An 18643-nucleotide genomic window follows, 5' to 3' on the forward strand; every position below is an offset into this window, starting at 1 on the left:
AGTTTTTCTCCACACTGTTTTCAAATCAAGCATTGTATTATTTTTTGTGTTTTAAGATGGGTGTTTCTGAGCTGACTAATAGATGCTCATTTCACTTCAGACACAGTATTTCCAGAAGCAATCAGGAGTCTCACGTTTCTTATATGGTTTCCTGATTCTGGCCAAAAGATGACTCAGTAAAATGTCAGGATCTTGTCCAGAGAAATCCTGAAACTGAAACAATCCAAACAAAAAAACAGGTAAGTTACCAATGAATGAAGAGTCCTATAAGAAAAAGGAATCTTGAGTCAAGACATTGGACTTCTTAAAAGTATTTGTGTTTTTCCCTGGATTGTAATTGTAACAAGAGTGTCCCAGGCCCAGTGGGGCTCCTGTGCCCACCTCCCCACCTCTAATGAGTGTCCTTCCAGTCTGTTCAGCTCAGTGATTGTCCTGAATTTTCCTAAACCCTCATTGACTGACTTCTATTTAAATCATGTCAGTTGCTAGGCGGGTGGCTCACGCCTGTAATCCTAGCACTTGAGGAGGCTGAGGCGGGCAGATCACTTGAGCCCAGGAGTTTGAGACCAGCCTGGGCAACATGGTGAAACCCCATCTCTACAAAAATTAGCTGAGTATGGTAGCAGGCTCTTGTAGTCCCAGCTACTCTCGGGAGGCTGAGGCATTAGAAGTGCTTGAACCTGGGAGGTGGATGTTGCAGTGAGCCGAGATCACGCCACTGCACTCCAGCCTGGGTAACAGAGTGAGACCCTCTCTCAAAAAATAAATAAAAAGTAACATATTCTATGCATTTATTGTCTTCTGTGTATTGTATGTATTGTGTGTATTATATTGTGTTGTGTTGTGTTGTATTTTTTTTTTTTTTTTTTTGAGACGGAGTGTCGCTCTGTTCCCTGGGCTGGAGTGAAGTGGCACAGTCTTTCACTGCAACCTCCACCTCCCGGGTTCAAGTGATCCTCCTGCACCAGCCTCCCGAGTAGCTGGGATTACAGGTGCACGCCACCACGCCCGGCTAAGTTTTGTATTTTTTGTAGAGACGGGGTTTCGCTATGTTGCCCAGGCTGGTCTTGAACTCCTGTTCTCAAGCGATCCGCCTACCTCGGTCTCCCACAGTGCTGGGATGACAGACTCGTGAGCCACCACGCCCGGCCTCGTGCACATGGTTCATGTCAATGTCTGGAGCATGGCCTTCTTCCACTAGGTGTTACCTTGCAGTGCCCGTCACACTTTCCCATGCCTGTGAATCACCTGGGGATCTTGTTAAGATGCAGATTTTGCTTCCACAGGTCCTAGATGGGCCTAAAATTCTGCATCCCTCACTCGCTTCCAGGCGCTCCCAGTGCTGCTGGCAGTGGGCCGCATGTTAGATAGCGAATGAGAGCACAAGTGGATGCCAGACTTGAGAGCAGGGACCTCACCTATTTTTTTCATTCTTTCACAACTTACTTGATTTACCCAAAACAGGCACTGGGTAGGTTCCTGTTGCATTCAGATCTTGTATCAATCACAATTCGGAAAAATTAATGCTTTGAAATAATGCTGGCCTATTATTATTATTATTTTGATATAAAGTCTCACTCTTATCATCCAGGCTGGATTGTGACGGCACTATCTCGGCTCACTGCAACCTCTGCCTCCCAGGTTCAAGCGATTCTCCTGCCTCAGCCTCCCAAGTAGCTGGGATTACAGGCGCCACCAAGCCCAGCTAATTTCTGTATTTTTAGTAGAGACGGGGTTTCACCATGTTGGCCAGGCTAGTCTCGAACTTCTGACCTCAGGTGGTCCGCCCGCCTCAGCCTCCCAAAGTGCTGGGATCACAGGCGTGAGCCACCGCGCCTGGCCATGCTGGCCAGTTATTTTAAGGTGTGGTTTCCACCAAGAACACTTCTCTAGTTCATGAATTCAGAGTCCTGTAAAATCAGTACAGAATGTTCGCCTTTTTAAACCTAAGTCATAAATAGAGTCACTTACCTTTCTCAAATTTCCTCTTGGGTTAAAAATGTTGGTACTCGAGTCTGAAAAACAGTTTTGAAGCCAGTTCGTCAGATCTGTTGTTTCTCTTGTATGCTTGTTTTAAAATATACAAAATAATATTACTAAATTGTGTCTAGTTTCTGGTCTTTTTCCACATTGCAGCAACCTTTTCTTGAATGCAGACAGGCACTCCTGTTCTTATCCGGAGTTCATAAAAGTCATTGCATTGTCCTCAGTAACTTAACAGTGCAGTGGCTCATCAAACATACAACACATGGACTGTATTAAACAATGCCTACTAAAAGGCTCAATTTTTTTTTTTTTTTTTTGAGACAGAGTCTTGCTTTGTCGCCCAGACTGGAGTGCAGTGGTGAGATCTTGGCTCACTGCAACCCTCTGCTTCCTGGGTTCAAGCAGTTCTCCTACCTCAGCCTCCCTAGTGGCTAGGATTACAGGCGTCCACTACCATGCCTGGCTGATGTTTGGGTTTTTTTTGTTTTTGTTTTTGTTTTTGTTTTTTTTGATACGGAGTCTCACTCTGTCGCCCACGCTGGAGTGCAGTGGCGCGATCTCGGCTCACTGCAAGCTCCGGCGCCTCCCGGGTTCACGCCATTCTCCTGCCTCAGCCTCCCGAGAAGCTGGGACTACAAGCGCCCGCCACCACGCCCGGCTAATTTTGTATTTTTAGTAGAGACGGGGTTTCACCATGTTCGCCAGGATGGTCTCGATCTCCTGACCTTGTGATCCACCCGCCTCGGCCTCCCAAAGTGCTGGGATTACAGGCATGAGCCACCGCGCCCGGCCCTGATGCTTATATTTTTAGTAGAGATGGGGTTTCACCATGTTGGCCAGGCTGGTCCTAAACTCCTGATTTCAAGTGATCCTCCCACCTTGGCCTCCCAAAGTGCTGGGATTACAGGTGTGAGCCACTGCGCCCAGCAAAAGGCTCAATTTTGTTTCCAGAACTTCTTAAGCATTTGTGTCCATGCTTGGAGGAATGTGGCCATAGGGGAATAAGCTGACATTTGATTAATGACTTTCTGTGTGACTCAAGGAGCATTTTACTTGCCTTGACTCACTGACTCTTCACAAGTTACCTTCTGAGGTGGAAACTTAATCATTCCTGATTATAGATTAAGAAACTGGAGTACAGAAAGATTAAGGTTTCAGTAAGTGGGAAACTAGGATTTTAAATTGCACTCACTGGAAACTGGAGTAATTACCATCAACCCCTACCCCCCAAAAATAAAAGTCCACACAGACAGAAAAAATGCTGAGGTACCAAAGAGCACGGTGCATGCAAGGAGCTGCTGGGGAAAAGAAGGTTGCACAGGCCGGGAGGGGAGAGGATCGGTAATTACTTATTTTATATGGTTCATCTTTATGTTCCAAAATAAGGCTCTACCTCTTCTAGATGAGGACAGACGGTAAGTTCAGTAGCAATTAAATCAGACATGCTATAAACATGAGAAGCATTTACCTGCTTTCCTGAGACTATCCCCTCTTTCTGCACCCAGCAGCATCTCTGGCAGTATCTGCAGAAGAGAAGCTCTTTCTAGCTCCTCCGAAGTTAACGGCGCATCTTCATGAGGTGCTACAGAGTAAAAACAGAGACTTAACAATTCAGTTCATCCAGTTGGTTATGTCTGTTCCTCGTGTCTTTGGAGAGTACCAGAGACAGGGAGATGAACACTAGAAAAACGTCCAACGCTAAGTTCACGACGTGTCATCAGTGGTGTTCTAAAAGAGGCGGAAATGCTACCAGCCCATGTGCCAGCCGGCAGAACGGGAAGCCGGGAGACGTGGATCTGACGACCGCGTGACGCGCCAAGCCCCTCGATTGCCTTGAGTAAGAGCTGAGGGCTGAGCCACAGCCTCTCTCAAAACCATTTTGGTTCAAAACGTCTGACTCTCCCTCATTTCTGCTTAACTACTGCTGCCTACTGCCTTTTTGCTTTTAGATATTTGGGTGGTGAAATTGGAGAGGAAAAAGATTGTTTACGACCTTCCTGTAAAGCCAGTAGGATGGTATCACCTCTTCTCTTACTGAACTTCAGGATTTCAATACAATTATTATACTTAGAATCGGCTTCAAAATCATCAGTAAGGAACGTGATTGTGGCGTTTCCTATGTGAAATGTGGTCGACCAGATGGCATATAGAATGCATGGTAAGTGTGCTTAAGGTGTGTGGAAAGGGCACTCCGGAGTGTGCTGAACGAAGTGCGTGTGAGGCGTGGTAAATGCAGACCTGCTGCTGTGTTGCGATTCGAGGCTGTGGGAGTCAGGGTGGGAGGCCATGTGTGGCACCGGCATGCCGCAGGCTTACAAATAGCTGCAACCTTGATTGGAGGGCAGTGAGCAGATCATCATAAAGGCATCTGAGCACATTCACAACACTTCTGAAGACAGTTAATAAAAATCTATAAAATTTGATCATCTATAAATGCTGACAGGAAAGCTCATTTCTGGAGAAATCAATGAGAACAAATTCTGAGATAAGCTGCCACTTGTTTCGAATTTGTGTGAGATGCTACACTCATTTCAGCTAAGTTTCTTAAATTATTTGTAAAGTTTTTAAGATGACAGTAGTAACTGAGTATTTCCTTTTTTTATTTCATCTTGAGATGTGTGCTGTTTCTTTGTAAAGAGAGATTCAGTAAAGTTAATGCCTGTGTTTAACTGTTAAGAGGACAGTCAGTGATCATCTCAGTGACTCGGGAAGTTGGTTGACAGCGCCTGATGACAGTGCTTGACGATCATCAGAAAGCTGCTCGGGATGAACTTTTAGAGACTAGAAACTATAAAATCCTTGGCTTAGAAGAGGATTTTTTTTTTCTTTATTTAAAAAAAGCCTAGAAGTATTCAAGATTAAAGATAAGATTAAATCTAGTTAAGTTTTTGATGGAACCTAATCCCCAAGCATTAGCCTTCTCATTTCTTAAACTAAATGGAAAGATAATGGCAAACTGAGAACCTACCTGACTGATATGTATTTCTTTAACTCAACTTAGACTTAAACTGAATTAACATAAATCAAAAGGAAATGATCAATATACTCGGAAGGCTGTGAACTCCCTAGCTCCCCAGTTTGTCATTTAAAAAAATTTTAGTAAACATTTTTGTTTCATAGAACACATATCAGATTTTTTAAACATAAGGTGAAACAAATCCATTATTAATCTGCAATTAGAACAACCAGTGCTACAGTCAACCAATTTGTTTAAAGTAAAAACTAAAAGTAATGATATTTTAAATTTGGTACAATTTTTAAAATTGGAAAAATATATATATCGCCCAAAACAAGAGTTTCAACTACAGAGGTAACATGAAACAAGCAATTCTTCTCTTCTCCTTTTACATTGTAGAGAGAGAAAAAAAAATAAACTGTATCCATTACTACATCTAAAATGTGCTGTAAGGATCCTTTAATATTCTTTTCAAAGCTGGGACTATTGATAGAACAAGACTCAAGACTCCTTTGAACAGGAATCCCATTCTTATCTCTAACATTGAATTTAAGACTGGTAAAGGCTCTTTCAAGACTAACATAAGGGGAAAACAAAAATCTTACCTGAGAGTTGAAGGGATACTTCCCCGGAGTCAAGGAGAGGAAGAGATAAGAGAGGATTTAAGAATCCTATGAAAAGCAAACAGCAGGAGGCCAGCTTATACATGATTGCTACGAGATGGACGTCTTCCTTCTTGGCTTCTGTTGTAGAGAGCTTTCAACTCGCTCCTTCTCATTCTGCTCACTGATTATATATATGATCCTATGACCTCACATCATCCTCTCCAAAAAAAAAATAAAATGAGTTTATTGGCTACAGAGGCTAAAAGGCAATCACTTTGCATTGATGTCATTTTTCAAGGTAACAAGTCATAGACAATAAATTAACTGTCTTGTTGCCTAGTGTACAAAGTAGGTATTATACGAAGAACAGTGAGTTTATAAATCTGGCAAAAGAGCTACCTTACAGCAATAAATCATGAATTAAAGAAAGGATTGGATATGAGTTGAAGTGGCCAAAGCAAAGAGACGTGGATTTATGAGTCCGAGCAGAAGTGACGCAGAGCATAAGATGAAATACGTTGGGATCCATTTTTTAATCTTTCATGGGTGAGTAGATGAGTTGTCATGTTGTGTTTGGGGCTGCCATCCCTGAAGAATGACAGTCTGTGGATTAAAACTTAAAACCAGCTATTTCCTTTAAAACAGTGAAAAGTTAAAATACATAGCAAACATTGCTCAAGGCTCAAGACAATTGTGTACGTACACATGGCCTCATGTGAAGCCGCAAGCACTTGAGTCTTCAGAGAAAGGAAATAACTTCATAAAGTTGATGATTATTCAGCAAGGAGGGAGGAAGGACTTACACCAGAAAACTGGCTGATAAACATTTCCAAGATGTGCCCTCTACTCCCAGCTGTACTCTGCCCAGGCTGGTCCAAGCCTGGAGGGGTGGAAAGGTCTCCTGACCAGTGTCCTGAAGTCTGCCTTCGGGCCTGCCACAGGCTCAGCACAGCAGAGGGATGCCAGGGGCATCTGTGTAAGTCCGATCATGGTAGTTCTTTGCTCAAAACTTTCTGTGGACCTAAACACAAAAGTTACAAAGATAGGCCAGGCACGGTGGCTCAAGCCTATAATTTCAGCACTTCGGGAGGCTGAGGCAGGAGGATCACTTGAGCTTAGAGTTCAAGACCAGGCTGGGCAGCATAAAGAAACACTGTCTCTACCAAAAATATAAAAATTAACCAGGTGTGGTAGTGCATGCCTGTATCACTTTAGTCTGGGAAGTTAGGCTGCAGTGAGCCAAGATCACCCCACTGCACTCCAGCCTGAGTGTCAGAGTGAGATCCTGTCTCAAAAAGAAAAAAGAAAAAAAAAATGGTTACAACGCAATGATAGAACTACTAGGGGAAAAACACATGAACACCTTCACAACCTCAGGTTAGGCAAATATTTCTTAGACGAGACACAAATCACACAGGAAAAAATTGAGACAAAAAAAAGTTTAAGAGATCTATGTACCTCAGGGTGACTCTGATTAATAACAATGTACAGTTGAAGATTTCTAAAAATCAATTTTGTGTTTTCATCACAAAAAAATGCTAAGAATGTGAAGTAATACACAAGTGAATTTGCTTGATTCAGCCATTCCACAATGTATCGAAACATCATGATGGGCCAGGCCCAGTGGCTCACACCTGTAATCCCACACTTTGAGAGGCTGAGGCAGGTGGATCACCTGAGGTCAGGAGTTCAAGACCAGCCTGGCCAACATGGTGAAACCCCGTCTCTACTAAAAATACAGAAATTAGCCGGGCGTGGTGGCAGGCCCCTGTAATCCCAGCTACTCGGGAGGCTGAGACAGAAGAATTACTTGACCCTGGGAGGCAGAGGTTGCAGTTAGCCAAGACCGCACCACTGCACTCCAGCCTGGGCGGCAAGAATGAAACTCCATCTACAAACAAACAAACAAGTCATGCTGTATACTATAGATTCCATTTTTGTAAATCAATCAATAAAATGAACAAAATTTATAAACTGGACTTTATCAAAATTAGAAACGTTCGCTCAAGATACTGGTAAGAAAATGAAAAGGCTGAGCAGGGCACAGGTCACTGGAATCCCAGCACTCTGGGAGGCCGAGGCAGGCAGATCACCTGAGGCCAAGAGTTCGAGACCAGCCTGGCCAACATGGTGAAACCCCATCTCTACAGAAAATAAAAGAATTAGCCAGGCGTGGTGGCAAGCACCTGTAGTCACAGCTAATCGGGAGGCTGAGGCAGAAGGATAGCTTGAACCTGGGAGGCGGAGGTTGCAGTGAGCTGAAATCATCCTGCTGTATTCCAGCCTGGGCGGTAGAGTGTGACAAAAGGTTTGAAAAAGACTTCACAAGAGAAGATATGAAAGTAGCTGTAAGCACAGGAAAAAAAATATATCATTAGTCATCAGAGAAACACAGATTACCATCACAAGGTGCTGCTCCCACGCCCACCATTATGGCTGCCATTAGAAAGACTGACAATACCACGTGTCCTGGGGAAGATAGAGAGGCACCTGGGCTGCTTACACGTTGGATGGGAAGTGAGTGGTACAACCCCTGGGGAAAACATACACTAACTGTGCAGCCCAGAAATACCTCTTCTAGGTATATACCCAAGTCATTTGTACACAGATAAACCTTCATAGCAGCTTTATTCATAATAGTGAAAAGCTGGAAACAATCCAAATGTCCTTTAGCAGGTGCATGGGTGAAGCAGCTGTGCTATCTCACACAATGGAATTCTATACAGCAAAACAAAGAAACCGTTCATAAACCCACATGGAAGCTACTCGGGAGGCTGAGGCAGGAGGATAGTTTGAACCTGGGAGGTGGAGGTTGCAGTGAGCTGAGATCACGCCATTCAAACAAAAGGTTTGAAAAGGACTTCAGGCTGGTCTTGAACTCCCGGCTTTAAGTGATCCACATGCCTCAGGCTCCCAAAGTGCTAGGATTACAGGTGTGAGCCACCATATCTGGCCATTATTATTATTATTATTATTTTGAGACAGGATCTCACTCTGTCACCCAGGCTCGAGTTCAGCGGCATGATCATGGTTCACTGCAGCCTTGACCTTCCAGGCTCAAGCAAATCTACCTTGGCCTTCCAAATAACTGGAACCACATGGATGAATCTCAGAGACTTTCTACCGAGCAAAATAAGCCAGGTCCAGAAGGGCATGTATTACATGATTCCATTTAAATGAAATTCTTCACAAGGAGCAACAGGAATTTCTAGCAACAAAGTTACCTGGGGCCTGGGATGGGAGACGGGGGAATAGATTACAGGGCGACAAGGGAACTTTTAGGGGTGATGAAAATGTTCTATATCTTGATCAAGGCAATGGTTATATGGATTTATACATTGGTCAAAACCCATCATTTAAAATGGGTGCATTTTACTGATGTAAAAAAATCTCCATTGCTACCTCATTTCATGTCTGACCTCTCCTAATACTACTTCTCCCCAGCATTCTCCACTCCAGCCATTCTCAACTCCTTGCTGCTTCATAAGCACAATTCTGCCGCAGGGCCTTTGCACTGGCTGACCCTTCTGCCCAGAATGCACCTTCCCTGACAGGTGCATAGCTCTTCCCTCACCGTCGTCAAGTGTTTGCCAGAATATTCTCTTTACATGAGGCCTTCCCAGGCCAACCCACCCCAATCTACTCTTGCCTTACTCTGAATTTTCCACATCACAGCTCCTTCTAGCACATTATTATTATTATTATCATTATCATTTTTTTTTGAGACAAAGTCTCACTCTGTTACCCAGGCTGGAGTGCAATGGTGCAGTCTCAGCTCACTGCAACCTCTGCCTCTTGGGTTCAAGCGATTCTCCTGCCTCAGCCTCCCAAGTACCCAGGATTACAGGCGCGTGCCACCACGCCCAGCTAATTTTTTGTATTCTTAGCAGAGATAAGTTTTCACCATGTTAGCCAGGCTGGTCTTGAACTTCTGGCCTTAAGTGATCCACCTTCCTCAGCATCCCAAAGTGCTGGGATTACAGGCGTGAGCCACCACATCGGGCCATTATTATTATTATTATTTTAAGACAAGATCTCACTCTGTCACCCAGGCTTGAGTTCAGTGGCATGATCATGGCTCACTGCAGCCTTGACCTCCCAGGCTCAAGCAATTCTACCTTGGCCTTCCAAATAGCTGGAACCACAGGCACATGCCACCATGCCCGGCTAACTTTTTTTCCTTTTTTTTTTTTTTTTTTTTTTTTTTTACAGATGGGGTCTCACTGTGTTGCCCAGGCTGGTCTCAAAATCTTGACCTCAAGCGATCCTCCTGTCTCAGCCTCAGCCTTCCAACCCTCTGGGATTGCAGGCACAAGCCACCATGTGTGGCTTTTTTATTTTTTATACAGACAGGGTCTTGCTATGTTGCCCAGGCTAGTCGCAAACTCCTAGGTTCAAGAGCTTCTCATGCCTCGGCCCTGTGAATTGCTGGGATTCCAGGTGTGAGCCTCTGCACCTGGCTGTCACACTATTTTATGTATTTATACTTTACAGTAGGCAGACTCCATAAATATGTGTTGAATCAGTGAGTGGGGCACCAGCCCTATGGGAGTCTCTGTTTAGGGGAAAGAACAGTGAACAAAATAAAAAGTTTCTACTCTCATGAACTTCCTGACTGGAGGCAATAGACAATAACATTAACATACGCTGTAGGAATAGTTTATTGCTATGAAGAGCAGTAACAGCGAGACAATACAGGGGCAGGTGGTCAGGGCAAGTGTGATTTCAGAGAGAGCCCTCGGGACGCCCGGGGAAAGGGGCATCTGAGCAGGAGCCGAAAGGAACAGGGCAGCCATCCGTTCAGCAGTGAGTGGAGCGTGGAGCCTCCAGCGAGAGAAGTCGGGAAGCGTGGCCTCCAGGAAGACGAACTGAAAGAAGATTCCGGCCGGGCGCGGTGGCTCAAGCCTGTAATCCCAGCACTTTGGGAGGCCGAGACGGGCGGATCACGAGGTCAGGAGATCGAGACCATCCTGCCTAACACGGTGAAACCCCGTCTCTACTAAAAAAATACAAAAACTTAGCCGGGCGAGGTGGCGGGCGCCTGTAGTCCCAGCTACTCGGGAGGCTGAAGCAGGAGAATCGCGTGAACCCAGGAGGCGGGGTTTGCAGTGAGCCGAGATCGCGCCACAGCACTCCAGCCTGGGCCACAAAGGAAGACTGTAGGAAAGAAAGAAAGAAAAAAAAAAAAAAAGAAGATTCCTGTGAGGGCAAATAAAGCAAATGAAGAGAGTCCCTGGGGGAGCCCTGCTGCTGACAGCTGGGGAACCTTCCTGAAGGCCCAGGCGGCTGCTTAGGAGTGCCTAGAGGCCTCTGCAGGGGTGCTCAGGGCGAGTGCTCGCACACTGTCCTCTAAGATGGAAAGTGCTCGAATCACTTAAGACTCCTTAACTCTTTCGACAGATATTTCTCAGCACCCCCCAACCCCCAAGCAGGGTCGGACAGAGGACGGAACCTAGTGTCCAAGAGAAACCACTTCCGTCCAATTTAAGAAAACAGTCGGGCACGGTGGCCCATGCTTGTAAGCCCAGCACTTTGGGAGGCCGAGACAGGTGGATCACCTGAGGCCAGGCGCTTGAGACCAGCCTGGCCAACATGGTGAAACCCCGTCTCTATTAAAAATACAAAAATTAGCCAGGAGTGGTGGTGGGCACCTGTAATCCCAGCTACTCGGGAGGCTGAAGCAGGAGAATCGCTTGAACCCAGGAGGCGGGGTTTGCAGTGAGCCGAGATCGCGCCACAGCACTCCAGCCTGGGCCACAAAGGAAGACTGTAGGAAAGAAAGAAAGAAAACGAAGCATGTTGGAAAGATAGCTTCCAGAATCCCAGGAAAAGTGGAGGAGCAGAGACCAGGATCCCGCTGGCCTTCTGACTTCTGACCTCTGCCCTCAGTGACTTGACTCGCCCCTCTTCCCCCCTTCCTCTCCCTACTCACCCTTGCTCTCCCCACAATCCCCCATCTCCCCTGTAATTCAGCCTTTTGGCCTCAATGCCCAAAATAAGTGCATTAAGTGTCAAAATGTAATTTTAGTAATCATTAAAATAGTAACTAAAAGATTTTAAAAACTTGGAAAATATAATTAAAGAACTAGAATATCAGGTAGTTACGACTATGTTAAAAAAAAAAAAAGATGAGCTTGTGGGCAAGCACTGGTGGTGTCATTTTACAGAATTGAAAATAAAGAGTTTTTTTTCTTTTCTTAAAATGTTTTGGTGGAGCATGGCGGCTCACGCCTGTAATCCTAGCACTTTGGGATGTTGAGGCAGGAAGATCGCCAAACCCAGGAGTTTGAGACAAGCCTAGGCAACACAGTGAGACCCTGTCTCTACAAAAAATGCAAAACTTAGCCGGGAGCAATTGGGCATCTGTGGTCTGGGCCACCTGGGAGGCTGAGGTGGGAGGATCACCTAAGTCTGGGAGGTTGAGGTTGCAGTGAGCTGTGATCACGCCATTGCATTCCAGCCTGGGCAACAAAGTGAGACCCAGTCTCAAAAAAAAAAGAAAAAAAAAAGTTGTTTTACATTGTCTGTCTGTGTATTACATGTGCATGTTTATGCACATGCATGTTTATATATGTGTAAAGTACTCATGAAGTCTCACCAAGAGGAAGCAGGGACTCAGGCCAAGAGACAGTGAGTCTTTGAAGACCTGTGAGGACCATTTCAAAATGAGGTGGGGGGTGAACTCCTGGGCTCCAAGGAAGAGGCTGTTTGCCAAGCTTCGTCATTCCTTGGTGACTCAGGGGGTCCTTCTGACGGTTATTAGTGATGGTTTTATAGCATGGCCTAATTAAGTTACTCCTAAAGGCTTACGCTTAAAAGAAAATTAGCTTCTTTCCTTCAACAGACCATCAATGACAGTGTCACCTTGTCCCAGAAATGTACTCAGCACGTCACTCCACCCTAATGGCCCTTGCATTAAGCAGCATGGCTTCACATCTGTGCCAGGACGTACATGAACAACCACCACCCTGAGAGGTGGGATTCCTCTAATTAACTGCAAACAAAGCACATTCTGAAAAGAGAGGGGCATTTTCTGCGTGTCATAAAGAAGTAAACCATTAATATTTGGGGTGACTTTTGTCCATAGAGGACTCCTATCTGCTGGATAAGCGTGTCATAAAAATTACAAACCTCTTTTCCGTTTTTGTTTTGAAATTGATCTAAACTCCCTCTCCCTGCTGATACGTTTGCCCTTGTATAATATGATCATAACTTCTAGTAATTATTATTATTTTTTGACGTAGAGTCTCACTCTGTCGCCCAGGCTGGAGTGCAGTGGTACGATCTCAGCTCACTGCAACCATCACCTCCGGGGTTCAAGCGAGTCTCTATTCTCACGCCTCAGCCTCCTGAGAAGCTGGGATTATGGGTGTGCACCACCACACTCAGCTAATTTCTGTATCTTTAGTAGAGACAGGGCTTCGCCATGTTCACCAGGCTGGTCTCAAACTCCTAGCCTCAAGTGATCCACTTGCCTCAGCCTCCCAAAGTGATGGGATTACAGGTGTGAGCCACTGCGCCTAGCTGGTCATAACTTCTGAATATGAGGTTACGTTGATTCTCTTCGGCTGTGGGGATTCCATGAAAAGAAATTGATAGGAATTGACTTTGCCAAATATTTAAAGCCTATTCACTGATTGCCAAATAAATATCATAATTTGGGGTGATCTGTGAGGAATATGTTTGTGTGTGCTTCGAATACTGCAATGTTTGTACCATTTTTATGCACAGACTTGGGTCCAGAGAAGTTCAGGATGCCTGAAACCAGGGCAGCTCATATTCAACTGACATTGGACTTCTGAACTTCCTGCAGACATCATCGGGGTCCATTCTTATTTGTGCTAATGTAAAATCATAGGTTAGAGGCGCTCAGATAGACTTTTAATTTATATTAATTTTTTTTTTTTTTTTTTGAGACAGAGTCTCGCTCTGTCGCCCAGGCTGGAGTGCAGTGGCCGGATCTCAGCTCACTGCAAGCTCCGCCTCCCGGGTTCACGCCATTCTCCTGCCTCAGCCTCCCGAGTAGCTGGGACTACAGGCGCCCGCCACCTTGCCCGGCTAGTTTTTTGTATTTTTTAGTAGAGACGGGGTTTCACCGTGTTAGCCAGGATGGTCTCAATCTCCTGACCTTGTGATCTGCCCGTCTCGGCCTCCCCAAGTGCTGGGATTACAGGCTTGAGCCACCGTGCCTGGCCACATTTTTAATTTTATCTAATCTACATGAATTCTAGATTTCGTTTCTCGTCACCTATATTTCAGATAACCATTTGGCTTAAGCGACTACTGAATGCCTCATGTGTCAGCTGCAGCAATAACCCCTGGGGGTCACAATAACCCCTGCTGGTCCCCTCAAGAGATAGTGGGGAGAATGGTGGGGGCTTCACAGGAGAGGTTCTTTTCCTGCAGAGGTCAGCATAGGCTTGCAGGAAACATGGAGAGGGCCTCGAAGCTAGCTGAGAGGAAGAGCCTCCAGGCAGATGAAACAGTGAGTGCAAAGGCCCTGGGGTCAGATGAGGGAACAGACTGAGCCATGCACCCAGCATGTTTGCCAAGGACTAGACATAGCCAGATAAAACCAGAGATCAGTGGGGCTATGTCACGTGACCCTATCGAGGCATCTGGGGTGTTGTTATTTAGTAGCAATGAGAAGCCTGGGCATGGTGGCTCATGCCTGTCATCTCAGCACTTTGAGAGGCTGTGGCGGGCAGATCACTTGAGCCCAGGAGTCCAGGACCAGTCTTGGCAGCATGGTAAAACCCTGTCTCTACAAAAAATATGAAAAATTAGCCAGGCACAGTTGCGTGCACCTGTAGTCCCAGCTACTCAGGAGGCTGAGGTGGGAGGATGGCCTGATCCCAGCAGTAGGAGGCTGCAGTGAGCCAAGATTGAACCACTGCATGCCAGCTTGGGTGACAGAGCGAGATCCTGTCTCTCTCTCTCTGTGAGTTTGTGTATATACATATATATACACACACACACATATATATGTGTATATATACATATATACAGATATATACATATACAGAGAGTATATATATGTACGTGTATATATATACACACAGAGAGGTGTGTGTGTGTATATATGTGTGTGTGTGTGTCTGTGTATACATATATATATATAGCAATGAGGAGACAAAAAGAGTGTTTGTTAAACAGTGAGTAACGTTATTCACTCACTCATTCAACAAACATTGAGCATGTGCCAGGGACTGCGTGGGGTACTAGGGATGTAGCAATGAACAAAACAGACAAAGCCTCACCGAGTTTGCTCAGTGTCAGGTGGTGATCAATGCCACAGAGAACTGAGTAGGTTCAGATGGGTGATGGGATGGAAGGGCTGTTTTCCTGGAGAGGGTCAGCATAGGCTTGCAGGAAACGTGGAGAGAGCCTCACAGCCAGCTGAGAGAAAGAGCCTCCAGGCAGACAGAGCCGCGAGTGCAAAGACCCGGGGGTGGGATTGTACTAGGCCTGTTTGAGGAACGGCCAGGAGGCCCGTGTGGTTCAGAGTGCTCAAGGGGAAGAAGGGTGGCAGTTGAGGCCAGAAAGATGCAGAAAGGCAGGTCACATAGGCTCTGGAAGCGACTGTAAGGAATTTCCGTTTTAAAATGAGATAGGAAGGGCCGGGCGCGGTGGCTCACGCCTTTAATCCCAGCATATTGGGAGGCCGAGACGGGCAAATCACGAGGTCAGGAGATCGAGACCATCCTGGCTAACACGGTGAAACCCTGTCTCTACTAAAAAATACAAAACATTAGCCGGGCGAGGTGGCGGGCGCCTGTAGTCCCAGCTACTCGGGAGGCTGAGGCAGGAGAATGGCGTGAACCTGGGAGGCAGAGCTTGCAGTGAGCTGAGATCCGGCCACTGCACTCCAGCCTGGGCTACAGAGCGAGACTCCATCTCAAATAAATAAATAAATAAATAAAAATTTAAAAGTAAAATAAAATGAGATAGGAGGTCCATTTTGAAGAACAGTATGGCACAATCTAAATTGTGTTTTATTTCTATTATTATTATTTTTCAAGACAGGGCCTCACTCTGTTGCCCAGGCTGGAGCACAGTGGTGCGATCACTAATCACTGCAGCCTCAAATGCCTGGGCTGAAGCCATCCTCCTGCCTCAGCCTCCCAAGGTGCTGGGATTAGAGGCATAAGCCACCATGGTCAGGCCAAATTATGATTAAAAGGCTCGCTGCAGGCTGGGCCTAGTGGCTTACACCTGTAATCCCAGCACTTTGGGAGGCCAAGGCAGAAAGATCACTTGAGATCAGGAGTTCGAGACCAGCCTGGCCAACATGGTGAAACCCTGTCTCACTAAAAATACAAAAAGTAGCTGGGCATGGTGGTGGACACCTGTAATCCCAGCTACTCGGGAGGCTGAGGCACGAGAATTGCTTGAACCCGGGAGGCAGAGGTTGCAGTGAGCCAAGATCGTGCTACTGCACTCTAGCCTGGGTGACAAAGCAAGGCCTTGTCTCAAAAAATAAATAAATGAATAAATAAAAAGGCTCCCTCCAGCCTTTGTGAAGGGGTCAGATCCCTGCATCTGTTTTGAAGGAAGAGGCGGCAGTACATGCTGGATATGAAAGAGGAACACCAAGGATGATCCCGAAGTTTTGGGCCTAAGAACCTGGCAAGGTGACGTTACCTGGAACCAAACTGTGCAACGAGTCTGGAATAGGTTGGAGGGGATCGTCAGTGATTTGGTTTGGAAGCGTTGGTTTGGGGTGCCTGTTTTAAACCCCTGCGAGAGAGGTCAGGAAGGCAGCTGAATGCTGGCAACTTTGACAGGAGCTGTTTTTGTGGCCTAGGGGGTTGAAAGTCTGGTTGGGGTGGGTTCAAGAAACAAAAGCGGGAGAAAGGCGGAAACCATGAGCACCAAGTCTTTCGCAGAGTCTTGCTGGAAAGGGGGCAGAGAAGAGGGCCGGCAGCTGGAAGACGCTCTGGTGTCACGAGAGAGATGGTTCAATAAAGGCGATCACGTAGCTGGGTCTTCTTGCGGTGGGCTTGACCCGATTTGCCTTTTGCACACAGTGTCCTCACAGCAGCCTCTGCAGCAGGCCCCAGGTCAATGCTAGTGAGTGGCAGAGCCGAGCCTGGCCCCAGGCAGCCAGGCTTGGTGCCTACCACTGCCCTGTCCCTCAGAAAACAGTCCCCTTTCCCTGGGACAAAAGGTGGAAGCGAGCAGGTCCCCAGGGGTGGTTTGGTACAGCGTCTGGCAGGTGGAGTGGAGCGTGAAGAACATGTGAGGGCAAACTCTGTTCATATTTCTACTTTAGTGACAAGTAGGTTTTGGACTTCAGGATTCCCCGAGATGCCAATGGCCAGAATACTGGTTTCTAATAAAAGACCTCTTTTTTTTTTTTTTCTGAGATAGATTCTCACTCTGTTACCAGGCTAGAGTACAATGGCACAATCTCGGTTCACTGTAATCTCCGTGACCTGGGTTCAAGCGATTCTCCTGCCTCAGCCTCCCGAGTAGCTAGGATGACAGGCGCCCGCCATCACGCCTGGCTAATTCTTGTATTTTTAGTAGAGATGGGATTTCACCATGTTGGCCAGGCGGGTCTTGAACTCCTGACCTCAGGTGATCCACCCACCTCGGCCTCCCAAAGTGCTGGGATTACAGGTGTGAGCCACCGCACCTTGCCTAAAAGACCTCTTTCTTCTGAGAAAAGCAAAGCCCTCACCATGGGCCTGCTGGGCCAGGCCTCTCCTCCCGCAGTTCTCCCACCGCGTCTCCTGCATGCTCCTATATCTGGGCCTAAGTCCATTTACTGTTGCTGTAAAGAATACCTGAGGCTGGGTAAATTATTAGGTTGGTGCAAAATTAATTGCGATTTTTGCCATTACTTTCAACAGCAAAATCTGCAATAATTTTGCAGCAACCTTAATATTTAAAAAAGGCCGGGCGCGGTGGCTCAAGCCTGTAATCCCAGCACTTTGGGAGGCCGAGACGGGCGGATCACGAGGTCAGGAGATCGAGACCATCCTGGCTAACACGGTGAAACCCCGTCTCTACTAAAAAATACAAAAACTAGCCGGGTGAGGTGGCGGGCACCTGTAGTCCCAGCTACTCGGGAGGCTGAGGCCGGAGAATGGCGGGAACCCGGGGGGCGGAGCTTGTAGTGAGCCGAGATCGGGCCACTGCACTCCAGCCTGGGCGACAGAGCGAGACTCCGTCTCAAAAAAAAAAAAAAATTTAAAAAAGAGGCTTATTTGGCTCACAGTTCTGCAGCTTGTACAGGAAGCATGGCACTGGCATCTGCTTCTGGTGAGGGCACTGATGGCAGAAGGCAAGGGGGAGCTGGTGTGTGCAGAGACCACATAGCAGGACAGGAAGCAAGAGAGAGAGGGGAGGGGCCAGGCTCTCTCAACAACCAGTTATCTCAGGAACTAACAGAGCAAGAATTCACTGACCGCCCCGCACCCCAGGGAGGGCATTCATCTATTCATCAGGGTCCACCCCCATGACCCAAACACCTCCCATTGGAGCCACCTCCAACACTGAGGATCAATTTTCAATTTCCAAACTACAGCAGGACCTTTGCACCGGCTGTTCCCTCTGCTCTTAATGCTCTCCCTCCAATAGCTATGTGGGTACCGCGTTCACCTCCTTTTAGTCTCTCCTCAAATAAGTAGGCGATAACATTCCCAGTAAGGCCTACCCTGACAGCCATTATTCATTTTATTTTATTTATTTTAGACGAAGTTTTGCTCTTGTCACCCAGGCTGGAGTGCAATGGCTCAATCTCAGCTCACCGCAACCTCTGCCTCCCGGGTTCAAGTGATTCTCCTGCCTCAGCCTCCTGAGTAGCTGGGATTACAGGCATGCACCACCGCGCCTGGCTATTTTTTTATTTTTAGTAGAGACTGGGTTTCTCCATGTTGGTCAGACTGGTCTCAAACTCCCGACCTCAGGTGATCTGCCCGCCTTGGACTCCCAAAGCGCTGGGATTACAGGCGTGAGCCACCAAGCCCGTCTGACAGCCATTATTTAAAATTGCAGTCTGCCATCTTTTACCCCTGTATTTCCTCTTACCCTGTCTATTTAGAATGTTCTCCCATCTCACTTACCACATTTTACTTTTTACTGTGTG

At 46.5% G+C, this 18643-nt stretch overlaps 2 protein-coding genes across 3 annotated transcripts in view; one reads left to right on the forward strand and one right to left on the reverse strand.

Moving 5' to 3' along the window:
- Positions 1-191, forward strand: part of PER3 (period circadian regulator 3) — a 64366-nt gene extending 64175 nt beyond the window's left edge. The window contains exon 24 of one of the 2 annotated variants that reach the window (XR_002520896.2): positions 101-191. The gene's annotated coding sequence lies outside the window, so the exon portion shown is untranslated. The remainder of the gene's footprint in view (positions 1-100) is intronic. The other variant, XR_002520898.2, reaches the window with a different exon arrangement.
- UTS2 (urotensin 2) lies at positions 77-5706 on the reverse strand. Its single transcript, XM_003891053.5, has 4 exons — positions 5548-5706; positions 3455-3568; positions 1972-2015; positions 77-213 (listed from the first exon to the last, which is right to left on the reverse strand). Exons 1-4 carry the CDS (start codon positions 5648-5650, stop codon positions 97-99), a joined length of 378 nt encoding a protein of 125 aa, XP_003891102.1. The 5' UTR covers positions 5651-5706; the 3' UTR covers positions 77-96.
- Between the last annotated feature and the right edge of the window lie 12937 nt (positions 5707-18643).

This window comes from Papio anubis, chromosome 1 (genome assembly GCF_008728515.1).
Source record: "Papio anubis isolate 15944 chromosome 1, Panubis1.0, whole genome shotgun sequence".
NCBI classification, from domain to species: Eukaryota; Metazoa; Chordata; class Mammalia; order Primates; family Cercopithecidae; genus Papio; species Papio anubis.